The sequence below is a fragment of the Neofelis nebulosa genome, chromosome 6 (genome assembly GCF_028018385.1).
Source record: "Neofelis nebulosa isolate mNeoNeb1 chromosome 6, mNeoNeb1.pri, whole genome shotgun sequence".
Taxonomy (NCBI): domain Eukaryota; kingdom Metazoa; phylum Chordata; class Mammalia; order Carnivora; family Felidae; genus Neofelis; species Neofelis nebulosa.
The window spans coordinates 152,333,155-152,358,548 of NC_080787.1; the positions used below are offsets into that span (position 1 = coordinate 152,333,155).

General features: G+C 54.1%; 1 protein-coding gene across 6 annotated transcripts in view; it reads right to left on the reverse strand.

Annotated features, from left to right (window-relative positions):
* The window catches only part of PDE10A (phosphodiesterase 10A), a 613,983-nt gene that overhangs the window by 291,366 nt on the left and 297,223 nt on the right, over positions 1 to 25,394 (reverse strand). For 3 of the 6 annotated variants that reach the window (XM_058735861.1, XM_058735862.1, XM_058735863.1), the window contains exon 1: positions 14,629 to 15,493. The exons of 2 other annotated variants lie outside the window; for them this stretch is intronic. In XM_058735861.1, coding sequence (XP_058591844.1) covers positions 14,629 to 15,478 — 850 coding nt within the window. In that variant the 5' untranslated portion in view covers positions 15,479 to 15,493. Of the gene's footprint in view, positions 1 to 13,739; positions 13,771 to 14,628; positions 15,494 to 25,394 lie in introns of those variants that run through there. One more of the 6 variants, XM_058735866.1, reaches the window with a different exon arrangement.

Consider the following 25,394-nt stretch of genomic DNA (forward strand, 5'->3'; position numbering starts at 1 on the left):
GGCCCAGAGATGGGAGACACATCTTCGCAAGGCACACACCTCACCTGAGCCTTTCCCGGGCTGCAGAGCTCCCCCCCGCCCCCGCCCCCAGCCCCCCGCCGCCCCCCACCCCAACCTCAAGCAGCAGGGAGGCCCCCTGGAAGCATTCCTCTGCAGTCAGGCCAAGGGAATGTGAACAATTCAGACACCCAAGAGAACAGAGGTCACATCTGCTGGGGGTGCAGGAGATCCATAAATGGGGAAAAACGACTATAACAGCAGCTCAAAAACTAGATTCCCCTAAATGGAAGAATTCTAATGACAATCACTTTTTTTTTTCCGAGTTCTTTCTCTTTCCAGAAATTCTTCCCTTTTATTTTCAACACATTGCCCTTTAATTCTTTGCCAAGAAAGGGGAACGGGTCTCAGACTCCAGCCACTTCCTGGTATCAGGGTTTCCAAAAGCTGTGCTTCCTGTCACTATAAAGAAACGCCTTCCGCAGCCAACCGGATGCTTTGGGTGCCCTCTGCTCCATCTCCCTGCCACCTGCAAAGGTCCTCGTGGGGGGCGGCCATGCCACCCTCTCGAGAAAGGCTGTCTCCCGGGGCTTACTCAGAGTCCCAGGCGGTGACGATGGCCCACGTGCTCCGGCACTTACTCTGTCCAAGACACTACTGTTAATACTTGACATTATGTCATTTCATCCCCAGGGCGTCGTATGACAGTCCACTGAGGGCTTGTCCTACCCCAGGTCCTTGGTAACCGCCTAACAAATAGAGATGTATACCCACTTTTTTTTTTTATTTTTTTAAGTTTATTTATTCATTTCGAGAGAGACAGAGGCAGCATGAGTCCGGGACAGGCAGAGAAAGAGAGAGCAACAGAGAGGATCCCCAGCAGGCTCCACGCTGCCAGCACGAACCCGACGCGGGGCTTGAACTCACGAAGGGCGAGATCAATGAAACCAAGAGTCGGACGGACGCTTCGCCGACTGAGCCCCCCAGGCGCCCCCAGAGACGCACACCCACCTCTAAAACATCTGTTTCTTACCGAGAAGCTGCCAGCACCAAGAGACTGAGACACATCAACAAGGGCCGACACTGTGTCGGTAAAGAAAACAAAAAAACGAACAAGAGTAGACCGTCGGTGTCTCTGCAGACGCACCTCCTCTGCGAGGTTTGTTTCCACCTGACAATGAAAGGCATTTGTAAAAGGTCGAGCTCATCCCGAAAGCCCGTACTCAGTGGCTCACTGTATTAGCAACACGAGGTACCTCCCGCCAGACTGCACCCAGATAACAAGTCGTCATACTAATTCCAAATCGCAAAGATTTGGCGAGGATGCGTTCTGCAAGGTTCCAACACAACACAAAGACAATTAACAAAATCACGGAGGAAGAAAAAATGACAGATTTCCAAACGATGGCCCATTTGATAAAAAGAACAGAACAGTTACGAAACACAGAAGGTGCCAAAACTCTACAGCTGTAGCAGAATCGCATGAGAAACTTAATTCAACCAGAGCACGCACATTAATAGGGGCTAACCGTAACATAAGGACTTTCCCAGTGATCTGAACAAGTCCCTGAAGGCATCTGCACGGCTCAATCCTTTCCCCACCCATCCCTGTCCCCACGCTGGTGAGGGGACAGCCGCAGTCATCAGGGTTTTCCCTGAACACCCCAGGCTGCTCTGGAAAAAACAGCGCCTTCCAGAAAGAGGCCTAAAGCGGTGCAAAGCTGACGAGCTCCACATCTGCAAGGCTTAGGGTGTGGGGCACGGAGAGACCCCGGGAGCATGAATATACGGGCCAGAAAAGTTTGGGAGGGGAGAAGGCCGACATTTAAGGTTAGGGAAGGGTTTTCACAGAATCCAGTAACTAGGAAGGAAGTAGCAGCTAAAACAAAACCAATGGCTGGACTGGGAGGAAATAATATTAAGTGATAAGACAAAGAAAATGTCAGCAGTAGAAAGCAAAACACAGGAAAACAGGCAGGGCTGGAATCCAAGCCAGGGAGGAAGGAAGAAACCCACTTAGAGACTTAAAACGGCGAGTAGTAACTTGAAACTCGGAATAAAATCAGGGGAAGGGACGAAACGGGAGCGTCGGAAGCATTCAGTCCCACCACGAAAGGCCCAGCCCGAGGAAGGGTTTCGGAGGTCAAGGACTGCCTTTCATCTGGTCTGCCCGGAGCGGCTCCCACACGAGCCCGGCTCAAGTTCACGCCGTCCCCGCCCTGGATGAAAAGCCAAGTCACCGCGACGCTAGACAGGATCGTAAGAAACCGCCGTGGCCGCTGCGCAATGGTGCTAAGTGAGAAGACGACACGGGGCGCCGCTTCCATTCGCTGCAAGAGACTTAGAATGTGAAGCCCACGTCTCCACAGGGAAGACACTGGGGTTCTTGCCAACACGTAGCGATTTCGACCAGAGGAAGCTGGCTGGGAAGCTCTCCAGGGGCCTCCACAAAACTTCGTATCTTAACTGTGAGCCATAGACTGTATCAGAGTCGGAAAGTACGTTAAAATAGAAGCGGGGGTTTTTTCCTTTTCCGTTTTCAGGTCGGTGCATGACGGACACACGGAGCTGACCGGACCAGGGGTCCTGATGCCCATGGTTTTGTTTTGTTTTGTTTTGTTTTAATATTCACGGTCTGACATTTGGGGCTCTCGCATAGAAATACGTGGGAGGCTAGAGGAAGACAGAAGTCAAGTGAACAGAGTTCAGGGGCTGAAAAAGCAAACTGTGATCTCAGTAGGAAGATGACAGAAAACACAGCAACAAGGGAAGACAGGATCAACCACAGAGCAGGGCGACTGGCAGTTAACTGGCATTTCAGTGAATTCTTACTTGGAAGTTTAATTTTTGAGTTGAGAGTAAATGATGTTAGTCCTGGTCCCCACTGCCATCCACGCCGAGCAGGGGCGGGGTCAACGCTTCCCTGAGTTTCTACCCAGTTTCCACAGGCAATTTACAAACAGACAAGGGTCCACTTTCACTGCCCAGCCGAACACGGGAATGTGTACGTGCGCGCTTACACATTTTCCTTCTTTCCTATAGCAACGTACCCGGAAGATCCTTAGTATATTTGTGTCTCTGCGGCAAATTTCATTTAGCCAAGCCCCTGCGGATAGATCGTTATGTGGTTTTCAATACTCTCTTTCAAATGATGCTGCAATGTTTTCATACCTCGCTAAGTCATTGTGTCCATGTGTGAATGTACCTGAATGATAGGTTCCCAGGAGAATTACTGGTTCGGTGGGTACATGCATTTTTAATACCGATCGATACAGCCAAATTGCCCGCTGCGAAGGCTGTTCCAACCAATACTCCCACCAGGAATGTAGGGGAATACTACACTTGCCAATGGGTATTATAAAGTTTATTAATCTTTGCAAATCTGACAGGTGAAAATGGTACCATGGTATTATTTTAAATTGCATGTAGTTTATCATTATGAGGTTGAACATCGTTTCATTTTTTTTTTTTAACGTTTATTTATTTTTGAGACAGAGAGAGACAGAGCATGAACAGGGGAGGGGCAGAGAGAGAGGGACACACAGAATCTGAAACAGGCTGCAGGCTCTGAGCGGTCAGCACAGACCCCGACGCGGGGCTCGAACTCACGGACCGCGAGATCGTGACCTGAGCCGAAGTCGGACGCTTAACCGACCAAGCCACCCAGGCGCCCCACATCATTTCATTTTTCACATGGCCCTTTATTTCTCTCCCTAGGAACTATCTGTTCGTGTCCTTTGACTATTTTTTATTAGGTTCTTTTACTTTCTTTCACTTCTTTCACTTAACCATTTCCTGGAGTTCATTGTGTATCAAAGGAGTCAGCCCTACGCTGCGATACGAGCGGTTAATGCTTCTTTCCAGAATGGACAATTTTGGTTTTTTCTACATGACTTCCTAGTTGTCCCCAAACCATTTTATTCAATAGTCTATTTTTACTCCTTGTAGAAAGATGACACTTTAAAATAGTCTAAATTCCTTTATGTGTCTGGGTCTGTTTTAAGAGTTTTCTATTCTGTTGCACTGGTTTATCTAGTCACATGTCACTACCACGTTGTTTTAATTGCTGAGGTTTTAAAACGAGGTCTTTGCTTAATCTGCCTTAAAATAACTGGATAGGTTTAATCATGAGACGCAAAGAGTATTATCCCAAAAAGGCAGGATGACCAATGAGACAAGAACGTTTCTGAGAGTAAACTTCTGGTCTTGGGACAAAAAGAAACTCTGAAAATGGATAGACTCCTCACAGCAATGATAAAATACGCAGCCACGGCAATCAAGCCTTGTGGATATCGTTTTAAATGTTTATTTTGGAAGCTGCCGGAACTATTAACACAGAAACACGTAATTACGTCACGTACAAATACGTTCGATTCGAATTCCACACACTCGTGATGCTTTTTTGCCGGCGGACTGACCTGCTCTTCGTGCAAAATGGCTTCTCGCACAGGACTTACCAACTCTTAAAAGTCCAAATGTGCTTGCGGTTTTATAAATAATTCATGATATCCAGCACATGGCATTGTTTCAGCACTTCATAAGCAACCCTTTCTCTTTGCTAGCGTGGAAAATGTTTCTGTCGAAGTAAAAAGCTTTTTATCACTGCCTCAGGAAATAAAACAGAGGCATCCAGAATGCTCTGCACACACGTCCCCCTCCTTCCCATCAGCTCGTGCTGAGCTCACCGCCCCAGCGGCCCTGGTGCAGGAACACGCTGTGTTCTCGGTAACTCAGAAGCCCCGGTCATTGGTGCCAAAGAGCGTATTTGGACGGTATGGGGAAAAAAAAGTGAAGCAGATGATGCTTCAAGTTATGCTGCAACTGGACAACCACATTACTTATTTCATTACTGCCTTCCTTCTGGGGAAATTAACATTCTTAAAGGACCATTTTGATCACACTCTCCCACCTAAACACCTTCGCTTGCTTATTCATTAGACCTATTGTCTAATTGCTTGGCAATGTACTAGGCATTGAGGTTAAGAGAATGAATGAAACATGCTCCCTGCCCACGGGAAGGCAGGGAGACAAACACTAAGTGGAAAAGTACAAGCGCGAGGCATTGCGGGGTGAGGGGTGGGGACACCAAGGAGGGGATTCCTGGAGGCCTGCGGATGGCCACTGGACGGAGCCACCCCCCCCCCCCGCCCCCGAGATGTCTGGGCCTGTAGGAAGTGGAGGGGAGACGAGGTAGAGGCAGAGAGGGACTCACAGCACAGAGAGCTTCGTCCTGTGGGCGATGATGCCGTTAAAGAGCGTTCTCTCACCTGCGCACCCCTCTCCAATGGTCCCTGCCCAGAAGGTGTCATAATTGCTTCCGATCTTGCCCGGACCCCGTGTTAGACAGCAGCTCCCCGAAGGCAGGGAGGAGCTCTGTGCAGATGCAGTTTTCGCCAGTGAGTAGGACAGCGACGGGAACACAGACGCTGGGTGAACATTTGCCTGTTACGTGACCGCATGACACGGTGGTCTTGGGCACCTCCCACCCCGTCCCTGGTATAAGCACGGGGTGACCCCCACACGAAGACTGGACGGCCTTTGCCCAGTCTGTCATGCCAGCTTGATCTCCCAGTTCTCCTCTGCGTCAAGCCCTCGCACCAAACCACCCTGCGCCCCTGGGCCTCCGTCTAGGCCCTTCCATCTCTGGGGCACCTTTCCCTCCCTCAGCTCCAGGCACCCCCACACCTTTCCACCCGCAGGACCCCCCTCCTCCAACTTCTTCCTGCTGGGCAGTCGTCATCAGGACTTGCACTGAGAGCTCCAAAGTGTCCACACTTCATAGTTCCGCGTATTTGCGCCTGGACCGAGCGTGTGCATTTACTCCTGCAATTCTCTCCGCACGCGGTCACTGGGCCAGCGGGAGTCCCAGGACCTTCCTCCTAAACAGCTCTGTCACCCCCCTCCCGGGTGGACTGTCCAGCTACTGCCCCCCACAGGGGCCCCGCAGGGACCCTCCGGGCAGCTCATCTCCTGTCGGTTTCCCGCCCCCCTGCACCTGACGCCCCGCGGCACCCACGCCTCCTCCCGCAGCTCTCGACCTGGGAAGAGGCAGCTACCAGTGTCCCGCTTCCATTCCGCGCCTTCTCTCAGGCTTGCTCTGTTCCTTCTCCTTTCTTCAAACTCCTCGGCAGTAACATTGTCGCGTCCGTCCCACCTGCAGAAAAGCCAGCTCTCCGCTCGCGGCCGGGGTGAGGCCTGAGGCCAGGGGGCTCGCTCTCCCCTTTCCTGCCCTCAGGACTTCGAGGGCCCTGTGCCTTCGTCTCCGCTGACTCTTCACCCCCCAAAAACGGGCCTCCGTGTCTGCCCCCCCCGGGGCTGTGCTCACGTACTTGACCTCGGGGGCATCTGACTTCTCCGGTGCCCCCTTCCCACGCGGGTGGGCCCGGTTCTGATGCGTTTCTCCTCCTCTCTGCCTCAACCCCCACTCCGGCCTCCCATGGCTCTTCCTTCTGCTCCTGGGACACAGTCTTCTGTGTCTTTGGCTCCCAGCAGGTCACCATTCACAACGGCCACCGTGTCATTCCACACCCCCTACGGGGGAAGCCACCACGACCTACAGCCGTCTGGGCTGGACTCCTCCAGCTCTGCCCACAGGACCTCACAGTGCACAGGGGCCCCGGGGCCATGCTCACACTGGAACCCCCGGGCCACCCTTGCACAGGGACCCCGGGGCCACAGCCACCCTTGCACAGGGACCCCGGGGCCACACTCGCACTGGGGCCACGGCCGCCCTCGCACAGGGACCCCAGGGCCACCCTTGCACGGGGACCCCGGGGCCATGCCTGCACTGGAGCCCCAGGTCACCCTCGCACAAGGACACCAGGGCCACGCTTGCACTGGAGCCCCGGGTCACCCCTGCACAGGGACCCCAGGGCCACGCTCACACTGGAGTCCCCGGGCCACCCTTGCACAGGAACCCCGGGGCCACGCTCGCACTAGAGCCCCAGGCCACCCCTGCACAGGGACCCCGGGGCCATGCTCACACTGGAACCCCCGGGCCACCCTTGCACAGGGACCCCGGGGCCATGCTCACACTGGAACCCCCGGGCCACCCTTGCACAGGGACCCCGGGGCCATGCTCACACTGGAACCCCCGGGCCACCCTTGCACAGGGACCCCGGGGCCACGCTCGCACTAGAGCCCCAGGCCACCCCTGCACAGGGACCCCGGGGCCACGCTCTCACTGGAGCCCCCAGGTCATCCCTGCACAGGGACCCCGGGGCCACGCTCTCACTGGAGCTCCCAGGCCACCCTTGCACAGGGACCCCGGGGCCACAGCCACCCTGGCACAGGGACCCCGGGGCCACGCTCGCTCTGGGGCCATGGCCACCATCGCACAGGGACCCCGGGGCCACGCTCACACTGGAGTCCCCGGGCCACCCTTGCACAGGGACCCCGGGGCCACGCTCTCACTGGAGCCCCCAGGTCACCCCTGCACAGGGACCCCGGGGCCACAGCCACCCTTGCACAGGGACCCCGGGGCCACGCTCTCACTGGAGCTCCCAGGCCACCCTTGCACAGGGACCCCGGGGCCACAGCCACCCTGGCACAGGGACCCCGGGGCCACGCTTGCTCGGGGGCCATGGCCACCATCGCACAGGGACCCCGGGGCCACGCTCACACTGGAGTCCCCGGGCCACCCTTGCACAGGGACCCCGGGGCCACGCTCTCACTGGAGCTCCCAGGCCACCCTCGCACAGGGACCCTAGGGCCACCCTTGCACAGGGACCCCGGGGCCACGCTCTCACTGGAGCTCCCAGGCCACCCTCGCACAGGGACCCTAGGGCCACGCTTGCACAGGGACCCCGGGGCCACGCTTGCACTGGAGCCCCAGGTCACCCTCGCACAAGGACACCAGGGCCACGCTCGCACTAGAGCCCCAGGTCACCCCTGCACAGGGACCCCGGGGCCACGCTCTCACTGGAGCTCCCAGGCCACCCTTGCACAGGGACCCCGGGGCCACACTTGCACAGGGACCCCCGGGGCCACGCTCGCACTGGAGCCCCAAGCCACCCTCACACAGGGACCCCGGGGTCACGCTCGCACTGGGGCCACGGCCGCCCTCACACTGGGGGCCAACCCCGTGACTGTAAACACCAGGACCACTCTCTGCTCCCAGCCTCCATCCAGGCACCCACCCTCCAGGCACCCACCCTCCAGGCACCCACCCTCCAGGCACCCACCCTCCGACTGCCAGACTTTTCTCACCAGCTGCCTTCTTAGCGTCTCCACTAAGTGGTGCCATAGGCACCTCGGACTTAAGGCTGCCGAACACAACACTCACTCCCTGGCCGTCCTGGCTGCCCCTTCCTTTTCCCTCTGTCCACACACCCGTCCCACCGCTCGCCCGGCTCACTCTGCCTCCCAGCGCCTCCCGAAGCCACATTCCAGCTCCAAGCTGTCACCCCCCACCCCCATCTCCTGTCCTGCCCACCACAGTGGCCCACGTGCGCTCCGTCTCCCCCACAGCCCCTCAGTTCACTCACCAGACCACAGCTAGAATGGGCTTAGATCAGAGCACACAACCCCCACTGGCTCAAAACCTTCCAGGACCTTCCCCGCTGGTGCAGCCACGTGCAACTTCCCCCCAACTTACGAAGCCCCACGCTGGCCCGTGGGCTCCGTCCGCTCCGCTGCTCTGCTGGGTGCCCCTGTGCCTCATTCTGTCCTCTAACCTGCCTCTCCCTCTGCCTGGGACACTGCACGCCTGGCCGCACCGGCCGCTCAGAGCCCAGGTGAAGGTCCCCTCCCCAGAGAGACTGCCACAGGCCACGTGAACTAAAGGAGCCACCCGGCACCCCTGGATTTTAACCTAACGCGTAGCTCTGGTGATATTCGGCACTTCTGATGCTCAACGGGGTTTCTTTCCTTTGCGTGCTTGATGGGTTGGCGTCTACACCACAGAGTGCAGGCACCCTATGGTCAGAAACCCCCATCACCAACCACAGCGCTTACCCAAGAGCAGGCTGGCGATTCTGATGCTTCCGGTTCGTTTCTTCCTTTTCTCTGGGCAAGGACCCACCACCAGCACCAGCCCCGAACTCACTCACTCACTCTCTCTCTCACACACACACCCCTTCCCAATCCAGAATGGAACCATCTGCCTTACCCAGCCCCTATGGCTTCCATTCCAGGTGCATGCTCCTGGTCTCCCTTCGGCCTCCAGCTTGGCCTCACTGGCAGAGGACATCAGCCCCCCGACCCTGGTCACACAGAAGCCCAGTGCAACCACAGACGTGGCGTCTCCCTGCCTCTCTACCTTACCTTTCCTCCCGGCGTGTGGTCTTTCAGAGAGGTTCACGCTAAAGGAGAAGCAGGACATCTCGAGTGTCAACCCAGGAGAAGCGTCTCTCCTCACCACCCCCTCCCCATGCCTCACCCCGAGCTGTTTTCTGACAGCAGCCTCTGGATGGGGCCCTCGGCTGGCCAGCATTGGGTCCCCAGGGCTTCGCTCCCCCACGCCCCGGGGCCACCCTCGCACAGGGACCCTGGCTGGAAGCACCCCGCCGCCTCAGACCCCTGCTGGCTCCTCGGTGAGATCTTTTCAGGGCCCTCCAATCAGAAAGCGCTCAGCCCTCCGTCCCCAGGACATCCTGTCCTGCCTCTGCCAGGCAATGACCATGTGCGCAAGCCCTGTCTGTCCCTCCTGCGAGCTGTGTGTGCTCCCGAGAGCGAAGACTCTGTCTCACGCACGGCGGATTCCTGGCACCCTAGGACAGAGGCCAAGGCCAAGTCAGTTTTCAATGAGTGGCCTTCAATTTCTAAGCTCCTTCTACACAAGCACCATGTTGTTTTCTGGGTTTTTTCACCTTTGAATTTCCAAAATAAATACGCAAGCGCCTTCGATAGGTACGTCAGCCGCTCTTGGGCTCGGGATACAACCAAGAGAGCCGAGGTCCTGCCTGAGGCTCTCACCAAGCTTGCTTTCTGCACTGGAAGGACAGGCAATAATAAACAAGCGAGGCAGTAAATGAGCAAGAGAATTCCAGAAAGCGGTAAATGCTACAAATAAAATCAGAGTGCTAGGCATCGTGTTTCCTCAGTAAGATCTCAGAGCTGCTCTATCACTAGGGGGTTTTCCCTTACACCAATTTAGATCAGCTGGGGGAGCCTGATTTACATTTTAAAAGGAAATTAAAATGTTTTGAATCACAACTAAGAGCTTTCCTTTTAAGGGAGAAATATTCCTTTTTCATGAAAATGGTTTTTTTCTTTCTCTCTCAGATGGCAAGAACTGTTTTTACACAAACAAAAATTAACCATGTATTAATTGATGAAATGCTTGTCACACCAGGTTTCACCTGCTTTCACAGTAAACAAAGTCCTAACATTTGCTTAACTATCTAGTGCAGCGCATTTTTTTTTCCTTGTGATAAGGAAGGACTTTTGAGATCCACATTCTTTTTTTATTTCTTTTTTAATTTTTTTAATGTTTATTCATTTTTTTTTTTTTGAGAGACAAGGAGAGAAAGAGCGGGGGAGGGGCAGAGAGAGACACACACAGAATCCAAAGCAGCCTCCAGGCTCCGAGCTGTCAGCACAGAGCCCGACGCGGGGCTCGAACTCATGACCGACGGAGCCACCCAGGCGCCCCTTGAGATCCACATTCTTAGCAACTTTCAAATCCGCAACACTGCATTATCAACTACAGTCACCACGTTGTTACATTGCCAGGACTTACTCATCTTATTGAAATGCATGTCTTTTCCTGAGGGATACAAAAAGGTTGATGTATAAAATTATCTGAGGTTAAGGCTCCAGACTGACGGAAGACACGGTCTTCTCCTGTTTCCACTGCCTCTCACTTAGATTTGCAGGGATTATCTTTGTTCACGTAGGTCGTTTGAAACTAAAAAAGGAGTGCTGCGAAATCTAAATTAACGCGCCAACACAGTTCCCCACCGTTTAAACAGCTCGGCCCCGGGGCTTTTAAGCCCTTCTACGTGCAGGAAAAATTCACAACTCTGCCTTGCTGGCTGTCTTGGGACGTATCCAGATCTATATTTCAAGTCCTCTGAAGGAACAGTCCTCATTATTTTCATCTCTCGCCAACAACCTGGACCCAGTAGGGGCTCAATATTTACCTGTTGGCTGCCTGTTAGCGGACTTGACCTCCGAGACGCGTGTGCGGAGTGCACGCACAAACCTGCCGTGTCATTTTCCTTGCTCCCTCCGTCCCCTCTTTGACCAGCCAGCACCTTCCTCTTCCTACAGCTCTGCACCATTCGCAGTGGCCCGGCTGTAGAGACAGGGGCATCTGTGAAGGAGACTTGCCGACTTCTGCACGTCCTCAAGTCTTGTCCCCCTAGGGATATCTCCGGCACCTTCCACCACAGCACCGAATGCAGGCAAGGGGAGCCGTATTTTCCAGAAAACTGCAGCTTATACTGGTCTATCGCAGCATGACTTTTTAGCTCTCCTCTGCACACACAGGCACACACACGCACACACACACACACACACACACACACACACAGCGGCAAAGTGGACTTCTCCATTCTCTCTAGGAGAATCTGGATTCTCCAGGTGCAGAGATTCTGTTCTATTCCAGCCAACAACTTTCCAAGCAGTGACGGGCTGAAGCCCGGAGCCTGAGGGCAAGGTCAGAGGTCAACACGTGGAGGTAGTTGGCTGACGAGGGGGGAGGGGGAGAGTCGGGCATGGCTTGAAGAGGGTGGCCTGTGACCACTGACCTTCTAGAGCTGGGCATCAATGCGACACCTGCTTCCAGGAGGCTCCTCGCGGACACGGCCCGGCCAGGGCAGTCCCCGGCAACCGGCAGTAGGTTTGAATAAGTACATGCTCCGTGCATTTACTGACTGAACCAGTGAGTCAGTGGGAACCGAAACGCACAGCCAAAACGGACAGGAGCGGAACCAGGATATCAAACTTCCAAACACGACTCGCTTTTTGACGATGACGGAAATGAAACCCGCATTCCTAGAAACAGTAATGGGACACAGCAGCCTTTATGTGACAACTTGACTGTTAGACCCAGGAGAGACCAACCGGAAAGGGAATAAAGGGAATACGCACACAACAATTAAGGTACACCTGTATACATTTGCGCATTTTTACATGCTTAGAGAATCCAGAATTTTTTTTTTCAAAAAGGCTCATTTTTACCGACAAACATCAAAAAAGCCTGCCGAGATTTCAGTACTCGGCAGTTTCGACAGGTGTGGTTTATCCTGTAGTGAGACAGAAACAAAGACCCCACAAGCAGCAGAGCAGAAACCCGCCGCCGACCTTTGGGCATCCCTCCACCTCGTCCCATTTCTGCCTGAGGCAGGTCTAATAAGAGATTTTGCTTAAGAGCAGCCCCTTCATACTCACGACCCAGGTAATGTCCCAGAGAAGCCTTTTATAGCCTCCTGTTCTTACTTAAACCCCAGGCTGCTCCTCGCTGACTTGGTCAGGGGGAAGAAAACAGATACACAGAGACAAAATCCCAGCAACTCTGGAGGGTGTTTATCCGCGGTCTTCTCCCAGCCAGAACTTTTGGCAGAGTGGGTCCCTCCTGATGGCTTTCTTCTCTAGGTCTTCTGTCCTTCCAAAGAGGAAGCCTGCTGGGTCCCCCTAGGACAACCCCAGCCAGCCTGAACTGTTCATCTTTATCCCGCCCCAGACATCCCTGGCAAATGCCCCCACCCCAAAGTAACAAACTGCAGTAAGGGGCAACATACAAACAGAAACCTCAACATTTTAGAGAACTCGGTTCCATCTAAACGCCTGCCCCCATCTTCTTACCACTCCCCTCTCCCCCAAAACAGTGTTCATCCCAGATGAATGGAGGTAACCTTCCCTTCCCCCCCACCCCCAATACACTCCAGCTACCAAACGTGAGAAGCAGATGTTTATGTAGAACGCACAGTGCAGGTGGAAGGGGACAGACAGGAACCACAGTCCTAGGCCCATGGCTTACCCAGCGCACTTCAGAGCTCCTTGGGAGCTCACCCCACCAAAAATTCGGGGCAAATGGGTGTCCGTTTCAGTAAGAAAAAATGCCCGCAACTAAGGGCAGCAGGCCCGGCCCCTCGTGCCCAGACCACGTCCCTCCCCAACTGAGCATCTAAGAGTCAACCACGACCCGCGGGTGGGGGGGCTGGAGGAGCTGGGGAGCTGCACGTCAGACAAGGGGAGACGCCTGCTAGAGGAGTCGGGGGGCGGGGGGCGGGGGGGAGTCCAGGGCCCACGTCCGGCGTCCTATCAGGTCCGCCGGCAAGTAGCAGAGACGGCCGCCGGCAGCCGGTGACCGAGGCGCGCGCGGCGCGAGAGGCCACTGGGCCACGCGGCCGCGGTGGTACCGCCCGCGCCCGGGAGGCGGGATCGCTGGGGGCTGCTGGGCCCGCGCAGGACCCGCTCGCAGGCCCAGGGGCTGCACCCCAGGGGCGCTCAGGCGGGCAGCGAACCCAGACAAGTGCCGGCAGCGAGGTAGGGCTGGACCCCAAGTGCCCAGAGGCGAAGACTGGCCGGGGCTGGGGAACGAGCGGCGGACGGGAGCCAGAAGCCAAAACGGCGACCCTGGAGAGTGTGCCGAGAGCAGGCGCCGCGGAAACGCGGTTCCCTAGCGAGCAGCAGACAAAGGCTCGGGTGCGCACGCGGTGGACGGTGGCGCCCGGGCCCCGCGCTGAGGGCCGCGGAAACCCGCGCCCACCCCGGCCGGGGCCGGAGTCGCCCGGTGCCCCGCGGGCGCGACCTCCGCCGTCCCCCACTCCCGGCCGCGGGTCTCCGGCCCTCACCTTGCTCGCCCTCCATCCGCGACAACGGCGATCCCCCCTTCCGCGCACCGGGTGTCTCTTCCCTCGGCATCTCCCGCCTCCTGCCTTCTAGCAAACCTCTGCCTTGACTATTCTGCTCAGCCTTGCCCCCCTCCCCCGCGACACGCCTTCCACCACCCCTGCTCCCGCGCGCTCTCAGCCCCGCACCCGGGGCCGGGGAGGCGGGGCGGCCGCGGTCGGCCCGGGGGTCCGAGCCGGCGGCGCCTTGCTCCTCCACCCTAACGCCCCATTGTCCTTGCCTCAGCAGCCCAAGCACCAGCTCAAGCCCAGGATCGAGACAAAGTGGACTCTTGGCGGAGGTGCACCCGTTTCACTCTGCTAGTCCAGGCTCCGGAACAGGGTCACTGCAGGGGGGCGCGGAGGGGGGGAAGCGGCCCCCGCGCCCACACCGACCCCGGGGGACCGCGACTGCCCTCACCTTGGGGAGCGCGGAGCTCGGGGTCCCGGCCTGCCCTCCCTCGGCCCGGGGACCCAGCGGGCGGGACCCCCAAGCGCAAGCCCACCGGTCCCAGGCTAAGGAGAGAGGAGCCCGGCGTAAGGGGTCACGGAGTAGAGACCAGGACGACGTGCCGGGCAAGTGTGGCCACAAACAGCACCGGGGGACCCGAGGCCGGCGGCGGGTCCCGCTCTCACCGCGCGGCGCCCGCCGCCCTGCCCGGTCACCCGTCGTCCCCCCCACCCCACCCCACCCCCCGGTAAGCGCGCGGAGCCTGGGAAACCCGGGCGTCCCGGCGCGGACGGACGCTCCCGCGCGCCACCAACGCGCCCCGAGCCCCCCGCGAAGCCCGCTGGGCGCCCAGTGCCCCCCCCCCCAACCCCGGCCGCGGGGAACGAGGAGCCCGGCACTTACTGGGGCTCAGGAAACACTCCGTCAACCTTCGGAAGCAGCTCGCGTTATTAGAAGGTCCATCTTCCATGTCGGAGCCGAAGAGCAGGGGCGACGCGGCGGCGAGGGCGAAGCCGGCGCCTCGGGGCCGCCGCGGGGTTCGGCCGCCGCCGCCTGGGCTGGGGCCGGGGCAGCCCCCGCCGGCGCCCGGGAAGCCGGGGGAGCCCGCGCGGCGGGCGGCCGGGCCGAGCGGGAGCCGGAGCCCGGCGCGGGCCGGGAGCAGCAAACCCTGAAGCGCGGAGCAGAGGAAGAGCCGCCGCCGCCCGCCGCCGCGGGGATTGCCGCCGGGAGGGACGCTCAAGCGAGCTGCCGCCGGGGCTCCGCCGCCGCCAGCATCGCCGCCGCCTCCTCCAGCCGCCGCCGCCGCGCCCTCCCTTCCTGGGAGACGCACGGGGAGGTGAAAGGCAGATGAGGAGGGGAGAAGAGAAGGAGGGGGCGGGGGGGGCGGCGGCCAGAAGTAAAAGGAAGATGGAGAGGAGGAGGAGGAGGAGGGGACAGGGGAGGAGAGGGCGAGCGCGAAGGGAGCGCGGGCCGAGACCCAGCCGCCGCCGCCGCGCGCACACGGGGCGCCCGGGCCCCCGGCGGGGCCGGCGCGGCCTGCGGAGGAGGGGGGCGGGCGCGGGGGCGCGGCTCGCTCGGCCCGGCCGCGGCCAGGCCGTTCGGGGGCCGGGCCCGGGCCCGCCGCGCTCCCCCCGCCGGCCGCGCCGCGCCAGGGCTCCGGGCGGAGTTGGCCGGGGCCGGGGCCGGGCTCGTCCTCGGCCGCCGGCAGGGGGGCCTGGGGGCGGGGAGCGAGCGGCTCCGCGGGGCTGGCCATGGCCCTCCTCCCCGGGCCGCGCGGCGGGGCCGGCCGCCGGCGGGAGGGGCGCGCCGCGGGCCCGGACTCGGCGGGCTCCGCCCCCGCGGGACCTGCCCTCCCCGGCCGGTCGGCCCGAGCGCGGGTCCGGTCCTCCTCTCCGGTCTTCCGCCGCCCCTCGCGGCCCAGTCCTCACATGGCGTCCCGCTCCGGGTGCGGGAGGACCTGGGGCCGGGCGCGAGTCCCCGGCGGCCGGCTGGCGCGCGCGATCGGCGTGCTCCCGGCCGGGGCGAGGGGCCGCGGAGACGCTGCCTGCAAGCGTGGCGTGGTTTGTGCGCGCTCCGGCGGCCGAGCCTCGGCGACTGCTCGAAAGCAGCGGAGAAAAGCGCCGCAGTGCCGCTGCCCGTGGAGGAGGTGGCGGCGGCGGCGGCGGCGGCTGCAGAAGACGCCCACTGGCGGAGCGGGCGCTCCCCACGCCGCCGCCGCCGCCCGCGCCCGCGCCCACGTAGCGCGCCCCGCCGCCGCTGGGTCCCCCGGCGCCGGGTCCCCGCACCCCCGCGGGCCTCTGCGGACGCCCGGCGTCCTGGCTGGGGTGGGGGGCGGGGGAGCTCCTGCGTCTCTGCGGGGCGTCGTCACATCTGGGTCTGGTGTTCCGGGTTCTAAATCCGCCGCCCAGCAGCTGCGCCAGCAGCTGTGCTCCGCTGGGCAAGCCACGTCGGCCTGTCCCTCGCCCGAGCCAGGGAACCCTCCTGGTGGCTGGCCAGCAACTCCGACCGAGCTGGGCTCAGAGCTCCCGGGAGAGGAGTTCAAACTCGGACGTTTGGTTGGAGTTTAAATCAACGCACAGTGTTTCCCATAAACTAAGATTTAGTAAGTCTGTTCATCCCCGCGACTCCCTTTGCGATACACACTTTAGAACGAACTTGGTGTGCACAGCCCAGTTTGCCCCGGGTGAGGTCAGAGAACGGACAGGGCAAACTGTGGCTCAAAAAAGAAACACTGTAAGATCGTCACCCCAAAGCCCTGAGGACCGCCTCGTCACCTGCGGCTCTTTTGCACAACATCACCCACCCCACCCCCGCTCCCTCCTTCCCAGCCCGAATCCAAACAGTTGCTGCCGACGGGAAATGTGCCGCCCAATGGGCGCTCGGAACAAGAAGCCGCCAGAAGTTTGGGAAGTTCAAGCGCCCGAGCGCACTGATGCGCAGGTGCCTGCGTGCGGGAAGGCGCGCTGCGCGGGGTCACCAATGCACTCGGGGTCCGACAGGGGGGCGACAGGCCTGCTGCCCCACGGTGGGACGGGCTGTCCAGACTCCCTCGACCAGGTCCCCTTCCCAGGAGTGGAGCGCGCGCACCGGAGCCCAACTTGCACGACGGGCAGGGCGGGCACCTGAGCGCAAGGCGCGCGCGGCGGTGCGGCCGCGTGGCTGACACAGGGCCCGGGGCCCGGCGTGCGCCCTGCAGCCGGGCGTTTCTCGCTTTCCATGGCTTCTTCCGACCGTCCAGCTTCCAGATGTTTTTATTTTGAAGCGTGCTCCAGATCCTTCCCTAGTCCCTGCTTCTTCCCCACTCCCATCCAGACACCCACAGTGGGAAAGGACATATTTGTATTTGCACCAGACTGGGCAAGTGGGGCGCCGGGGACTTGATGCGACTCCCCTCTCCCAGCAAAGGCTGTGGGCGTTTCAGCAACCGCGGGGCGCACGCGGAGCGCTGCCCGAAGCGGGCGTCAAGCCCTGGCTCTCACTGGATCGTAATCCCTAAATTTGCAAAACAGGAAAAAGATTCTGGTGACTCTTACCTTGCAGAGTGGGTATTTTTACCGCTGCCTTTGCTTTTTTTTCGACGAAGAAAAAACTAGAACAATGCTGCCGGGTCTGGTGCCGAAGCCTCCGGGGCCGTCGCATCGGAGAGGCGCAGACCCGGACTCCGGGATTCTCGTGGGCGTCGGGACTCCGCACCCGCTGCGGACGTGGCCTCGCGGGCAGGGTCTCCCCAGGGCTCGAGGGCACGCGTCTCTCCTCGAAGTGTTTGCTGTTCGTTCTTTTACGCGCCAAACGTTTCTTCTTGTCGGTTACGTTTCTTTTGTTGCCTTTTGGAGCGATTAAAGTGACCTTCCCATTATAAGAAAATGTACAAGTAATTCGAATACAAGCCTCCATATGGGCGCGGGAAGCGGGGCGGGAACCATCCAATACTTGCTCTCTGGGTCTTTTTTAAATCAGAACGCAAACTTTAGTGTTTTCTCTAACCCTTTTCTGGCATCAAACTTCATTCTATTTTCCGTCCTTCTTTCCTCCAAACGCTTGCTGGAAGGCACGCATTTCCTGGACAAATCAAAAATGACAAAGCATGACAACGGAAAAGGAACACGCTGAGGAGGTGTTTACAGACTATCGATTACACGGGTTAAGTAACTCCCTACTTAATGCTGGAGTTGGGCTCTGTTAACGTAAGTGTAGCAGGCACCGCGTCACGTGTCCTTTCTTCAGGAAAGCTTGTTTACTCCAAGATGTAAATTGCAAACCCGCGGATGTAAACGCTCTGTCACTCACCCTTGTGTTCAGGTGTTGCAACACCTGTGGAATGTGTTTCTGGCGCATTCTTTTCCTTCCCTTTGAACTTCGCTAGTGATATATCAGAAAAGGGGAAAGATGTCACTAAACATTTGGTACTCCAAACCTTTTATGAATAAACACATTGGCCCCAAATTCAGTGAGCACCGCGTCCGAATAGTCCCCATGAAATCTGCGATGTAGTTACATGTCCAAATGTTACCAGATTGCAGTGCAATTTAAACACGACTGAAATTATTAGTTGTAACTCCAGGGGCACGGGATTCACGCCAGCACAGTGCTCTTTGTGAAATAAACAACTTTCCTCATTTTCAACTGAGAAAATGCTAGCCTACTGCAAAGCATAAAAACTAAAATAACATTAGGAAGGCAGTTAACGCTACTAAGTTGCCAGAATTATGATGATCAATGTTAAAAGCATTTGTCTCTGCCCTTCACCAAGAAGAATGATCAGGAAAGAAGTTTATATTGGTAATGAAACCTTATGCTTGCTTCAGTATCTGCCTGTTTATCATCTAATTTGATTTATTTGTTCTTAAAAGGATCTTAAGACGTGGGTCAAGGTAGAGCCTAAGGTATTTTTTAAATGATTTCCTCCTAAAACTGTGAAATTTCTTTATAATAACCATCCACTCCTTTTAGTAGCCTGAAAGTTAAATTTATAATAAATATGGTTTTTATTTCATTAAATTTTGGTCAACAGGCAGGCCAGTGTCTTAATTCATTTCATTTAACAACTTTTGTTACTAGTGCTGACAGCTGTAAACTTCACATTGTCAACTGATTGAATAACCTGCTTTTTCTTTTCAAATATTTCTTTAGAAAGACAGAAACTAAAGGTTGATTAAATATTAAACTCATCTACTTACACAGATAAAGTCTATGAAAAAGACACATTCTTTGACACATTTACCTTGATTTTAAATTTTATGACTTACAGAAGTACATGGTTATCGGAGCAAAATAATTAATAAGCAGGTAGCTTTGCTCCCACTCCCAAAAGAAACATGTGGGTTTTACAGTCCGATTTTCAATTTAATTGCTAGTCAATTATCAATTTGTATGTCCCCCAGGTGTGATATGTCATCCCAACAACGCTCTGCATTCTAATGAAATAATTTATTAGTGATTATCTGGCATGTGAAAAATGGAGTTCAGCCATCAGGCATCTACTCACGACCTCCCAAACCCACCAACTGCCCCGCTACGAGTTCTAAGTTTGTCTTTCCGGGAAGCCTCCTTCGATTTTCCTCGTCCCTAATCCACCATAGCTGTGTCGAGGTAGACTCCTGAGACTGATGTGTTTTTATCAGCACATATGAATATTTTGCATTAAATCTCCTAAGACATGTAATGCGTGTATAATTTGCATCGACAATTCCGTTTTAAAGTTTGAAGTCAGTGTCCTGCTACCCTTACCACTCATAACCTTTAATAAAGGCCATCATACAGTAGGTGCTCAATGATTGCTCCCCTACCTTCCACCTGCATGCTCACTGCTTACAAATGTCTGTTAGTGTTGATGTTAACAAATCTTGACTTAAGTGAGGGATGCATTCTTACAGTATTGTTGTAGTCCAGCCTAAAAAACAAAGGTCATTATAATTTCAGTAAGAAAATATTATTATAAAGTCAGTCCACTGGATGGCACAGTCTTGAAAATAGACAAAGATGATTTAAAAGACAATTTCTTCAGCTACCCTTCATATCCCTAGATCTTCAGGTTACATTTTTTTATGAATTCAATCTAATTAACTATAAAACAAAGTACAATTTTATATTGCCTTACGTTAGAAAACAAAAACCAGTATATTATTTCACATTTAAAAAATCAAAATAGTGTGGGGCGCCTGGGTGACTCAGTCGGTTGGGCGTCTGACTTCGGCTCAGGTCATGATCTCACCCCTCGTGAGTTCGAGCCCCTCCTGGGGCTCTGTGTTGACAGCTCAGAGCCCGGAGCCTCCTTCGGGTTCTGTGTCTCCCTCTCTCTCTGCCCCTCCCCCGCTTGTGCTCTGTCTCTCTCTGTCTCTCAAAAATGAATAAATGTAAAAAAAAAAACCTTTTTTTAATAAAAAAAAAATCAAAATAGTGTTTACTCTTCGATGAGAATATTTTTGATCTTAGGCAGATTATTAAACCATTAATATTCCAAACAAATCTTCTTAAGTGTCCATACCTTCCGTAAAGAGGGTTCAGGGTGTTTCTTGATACATAAGATTCAAGTGGAAATTTTCATTAATCAAAAGCAAAGCATTTAATTCCCTCCTAAAAAATAGGCTCTGCTTAACGTCTAATGAGCATCCAGCCCTGAGGATACCGGTGTGACAAAGAACTGTTGTGGTTATGTAATCAATACTAAGTTCCGGTGATAACCATGTAAGCATTAACTCTTACATAACACTGCTGTGTTATGACATCGAACTAGATTTTGAAGCTGTTTCCGTTCAAAAAAAATATCAAATCGCTTTAGAGATCCACTGTGATCTGTAGCCTGCTGAAGTAGCCGTCATGTCTTAAAAACGTGCAAACTAGAATATAACCATGTTGTGTTTAAATAATAACCAGTGCTGTTTAAACAATCAACACTTCTATCAAAGTGGAACCACAAGTCAGAGATACCAATGACATCTGAGACTATGTTTGAAGAGTCCAAGAAGCACAGTACGAGAGAATTATTTGTATGGCTATACACACACATACACACACACATATACCTAAGAGAAAGAAATTCCCAAAAGAAAGAAATACTTCTTTAAGACAGTCACAGCCCAGTGAAAGCATTCAAATAGAAAGTGACCACAGGGGGCATTCAGGATAAAAAGGTAGGCTAGGGAATGGCTTCAATTAATAAAGTTAATTAATGATAAATTAGAGAAAGGTCACCAAAGTTCCTACTGAGTGCCCCACCACGAGGAGGACATTGGTGCCAGCACAAATCACTGTGTGGATTGTTAATGTTAAGCATGTCTTCATCCGTGGCTTGGGAATCCTTTCCTTGTAAACATTATTGTAGTACAATACCCATATTTTTACAATGAACCTTGGTATTTATTCAAGGAGTCTGATGCACTTTTGGGGAAGAGAAAAACTGTTGGCTCTTCCAGATTTGTCTCAAAAATAAGGACCAAAAAATGGCTCACTGAATCCAGAGAATTCTCTTCTGTTCATCTCAAAAAAGAAAAGAAGGAGCAGGAAGAGGAAGAGGAGGAGAAACCAGCCATGGCCTGGGGCACAAGTGGGCACTCTGAGTTGTGTGCCAGTCTAGACCAGGATTGGACAGGCATTTAAGGGCATGCGGGGAGGCCAAGTTCATCCACATGGGTGAATTGCTCTGACCCTGACTTATAAAGACCTGTTTCTCCCTGAGTTTCTCTTATTAAAGTGCCCAGAGGAAAAGGAGAGAGAAGGTTTCACGCTAGTGTGCATTCTACAAAGTCAGACACACAGTTCCCAGGCAATATCCCAAGGATTTGGACTTATGAGGCAGAAGGCCCTTGTCTACACAGCCAGCCTGACTTGCTGGTCCACACACATCCAGTATCTCTTAAAGCAGCAGGTTACACGGGAGCTATACCTAGAACTTTGTATATGAGATCCTTGGAAATAGACCCGTATAAGAAAAAAACAACTACAGGGGCACCTCAGTGGCCCAGTCGGTTAAGCGTCCGACTTCGGCTCAGGTCATGATCTCACAGTTCATGAGTTGGAGACTCGCATCGGGCTCTGGGCTGACAGCTCAGATTCTGTTTCTCCCTCTGTCTGCCCCTCCGCTGCTTGCACTCTGTCTCTCGCATTGTCTCAAAAGTACGTAAACATTAAAAAAAAAATTTTTTTAAGAAAAAAATAACTACAGAAGCCGAAAGATAAGCAGCCTTCGTGTTCAGAGACATCGGACTTTGGACAGAGCCAGAGAAATCTGTTAGGAGCCAGCATGTATTGGGCAGGCAGTTAAAGAAAGAAGTGGACACAACATATCTTCCATAATCTCTGGACACATTCATTTCCTTTGGTTCAGAAATTGGGGTTTAATAACTTTGTGTTTGTGTGTTGCACTAATTAAATTTTTTTTAATGTTTAGTTATTTTTGAGAGACAGAGACAGAATGCAAGCTGGGGAGGGATAGAGAGAGAGGGGGAGACACAGAATTTGAAGCAGGCTCCAGGCTCCGAGCTGTCAGCACCTAGCCCGATGTGTGACTCAAACTCATGAGCTGTGAGATCATGACCCGAGCTGAAGTCGGGTGCTTAACCGACTGAGCCACTCAGGCACCCGTGTGTGGCACGGATTAATATTGTACCCAACAACAAAGGTAAAGTCAAAAAAGTGGGATGTCCTCTCCAGACAGCTCATTTGCATCCTCATTATGCTCCCAGCATGAAACAATCTTTCAATAGGGCTTCGTTGTTCCAAACAGAAGAGCCACAGCTGTATTACAAAGCTGTAAGCATCAAGACAGTATGGTACTGGCACAAGAACAGACACTCAGATCAATGGAATAGAACAGAGAACCCAGAAATGGACCCACAAACGAATGGCCAACTAATCTTTGACAAAACAGGAAAGAATAGCCAATGGAATAAAGACAGTCTCTTCACTCAGCAAGTGGTGCTGGGAAAACTGGACAGCGACATGCAGAAGAATGAACCCGGACCACTTTCTTACGCCAGACACAAAAATAAACTCAAAATGGATGAAAGACCTCAATGTGAGACAAGAAGCCATCAAAATCCTCGAGAAGAAAGCGGGCAAAAACCTCTTTGATCTTGGCCACGGCAACTTCTTACTCAACACGTCTCCAGGAGGCAAGGGAAACAAAAGCAAAAATGAACTGTTGGGACCTCATCAAGATAAAAAGCTTTTGCACAGTGAAGGAAATAGTCAACAAAACTGAAAGGCAACCAACAGAATGGGAGAAGATATTTGCAAATGACATATCAGATAAAGGGTTAGTATCCAAAATCTATAAAGAACTTATCAAACTCAACACCCCCCCCCCCAAAATAGTCCAGTGAAGAAATGGGCAAAAGACATGAATAGACACTTCTCCAAAGAAGACATCCAGATGGCCAACCGACACATGAAAAGATGCTCAATATCACTCATCATCAGGGAAATACAAATCAAAACCACAATGAGATACCACCTCACGCCTGTCAGAATGGCTAACATGAACAACTCAGGCAACAACAGATGTTGGCGAGGATGCGGAGAGAGAGGATCTCTTTTGCACTGTTGGTGGGAATGCAAGCTGGTGCAGCCACTCTGGAGAACAGTATGGAGGTTCCTCAAAAAACTAAGAATAGAACTACCCTACGACCCAGCAATTGCCCTACTAGGCATTTATCCAAGGGATACAGGTGTGCTGTTTCAAAGAGGCATATGCACCCCAGTGTTTATAGCACCACTATTGACAATAGCCAAAGTGTGGAAAGAGCCCAAATGTCCATCGATGGATGAATGGATAAAGAAGATGTGGTATATGTATACAATGGAGTATTACTCGGCAATCAAAAAGAATGAAATCTTGCCATTCGCAACTATGTGGATGGAACCAGAAGGTATTATACTAAGCGAAATTAGTCAGAGAAAGACAAATATCATACGACTCTACTCACATGAGGACTTTAAGATACAAAACAGATGAACATAAGGGAAGGGAAGCAAAAATAATGTAAAACCAGGGAGGGGGACAACACATAAGAGACTCTTAAATATGGAGAACAAACCGAGGGTTGCTGGAGGGGTTTTGGAAGGGGGATGGGCTAAATGGGTAAGAGGCACTAAGGAATCTACTCCTGAAATCATTGTCGCACTATATGCTAACTAACTTGGATGTAAATTTAAAAAATAAAATAAAATAACATAACATAACAGAATAGCCAGTGAGTATGGGCACAGGCCAACCACTGGAAGGGTCCTGAATTCACCGCTTTAGCAATAAAACTGGGCTTGGCCCAATTTCATCTCTGACTTCCTGAAGTTGCACAAGGAATCTCCCTATCTGTCCTCTACCAAATTTCACCTGTGTCTTCACTGATGGCAGGTCTCCAGTCAGATTATTGCAATCTAGTGGCGTGCATGAAAATTTACTGTTCTCCTTCTCCCTTCTAGCACTGCATTCTGGTAGAAATTTCCACTGGAAGTTTCCAGAGATCTCTACCTAGGAGTCTTGCGCCCCTGGTACATTATCTTGCATTATGACTGTCAGTGTTCAAAATAATCCTACATAAGGATCCTGACCCCGCTCACATCATCCACCATCAGTGCTATCAGTAAGAAAAAACAATTTTTTGGCTTATCAACCCGAGTTTAAAAAATATACCAAAAAGCCAAATATACCCTCCTGATTTGAAATCTCCATGATTCTCCGTCTTACTTTTTACTTATGAGATGTTAGTCGGCTGTGCACAGAGAGCCTCGGGCTGAGGGGCAGGAGTGTGCCCCTCAGCAGGCACGTGCCCACTCTACAGAGGGACCCGCCAAGCAAGCCTCCTTGTCGACCCACCAAGCAGCATCGACAGTTTGCTGCTGTTGCTTTCCAAGTGACACCGGCCATTTTTGAATGGCCCCAGCTGGCCCAAGTCCAAGTCTATCCACTTGCGGTCAAACAGGGCGGGAAGGTAACATCTGGAGGCTGTATTTGCCCCAGCTCTGCCACCTGGCAGGGGGCCAGGAAGAATCCTGCCACACACAGATGGTGACGGTGGCCTGTCTCGTGTCAGAGAGAGAAAGCTTCAGATGGGAAGTAATTTGCAGGCTGGGTGAGACCGTGTCCATCCTGTCCTTCCAAACGGTGTGAGGGTGAGCCTTGCTCCCCAAGTGAGTGTCTGGATCCCAGGACGCGTGTCTTGTGGTATACACACTGCCATACCCCTAACACACCTCCTAACCCGAGCCATCAGAAAATGCAGCGGAGCGAAATACAGGGGGAGGAGCGTCTCGAAGGCACTTCATCACGGTTACCGTTTTCCCCTCCGTGGAGTCAAGGCCTCGTCACAGGCACACCGAGCACTGCAGTGGACCATCATTCACTCACAGGCAACTCATTTGATACCGAAAGTTTAGAAATGTTAACATGCGCATTCGAAAAAATTCTCTCGCTTGGTTTAAAAAACAAATGGAATTAGGGGTGCCTGGGTGGCTCAGTGGGTTAAGCGTCAGACTTTGGCTCAGGTCCTGATCTCACGGTCCGTGGATTCGAGCCCCGGATCGGGCCCTGGGCTGACGGCTCAGAGCCTGGATCACGCTTCGGATTCTGTGTCTCCCTCTCTCTCTGCCCCTCCCCCGCTCATTCTCTCTCTCTCTCTCTCTCTCTCTCTCTCTCTCTCTCTCTCAAAAGTAAATAAACATTAAAAAAATGT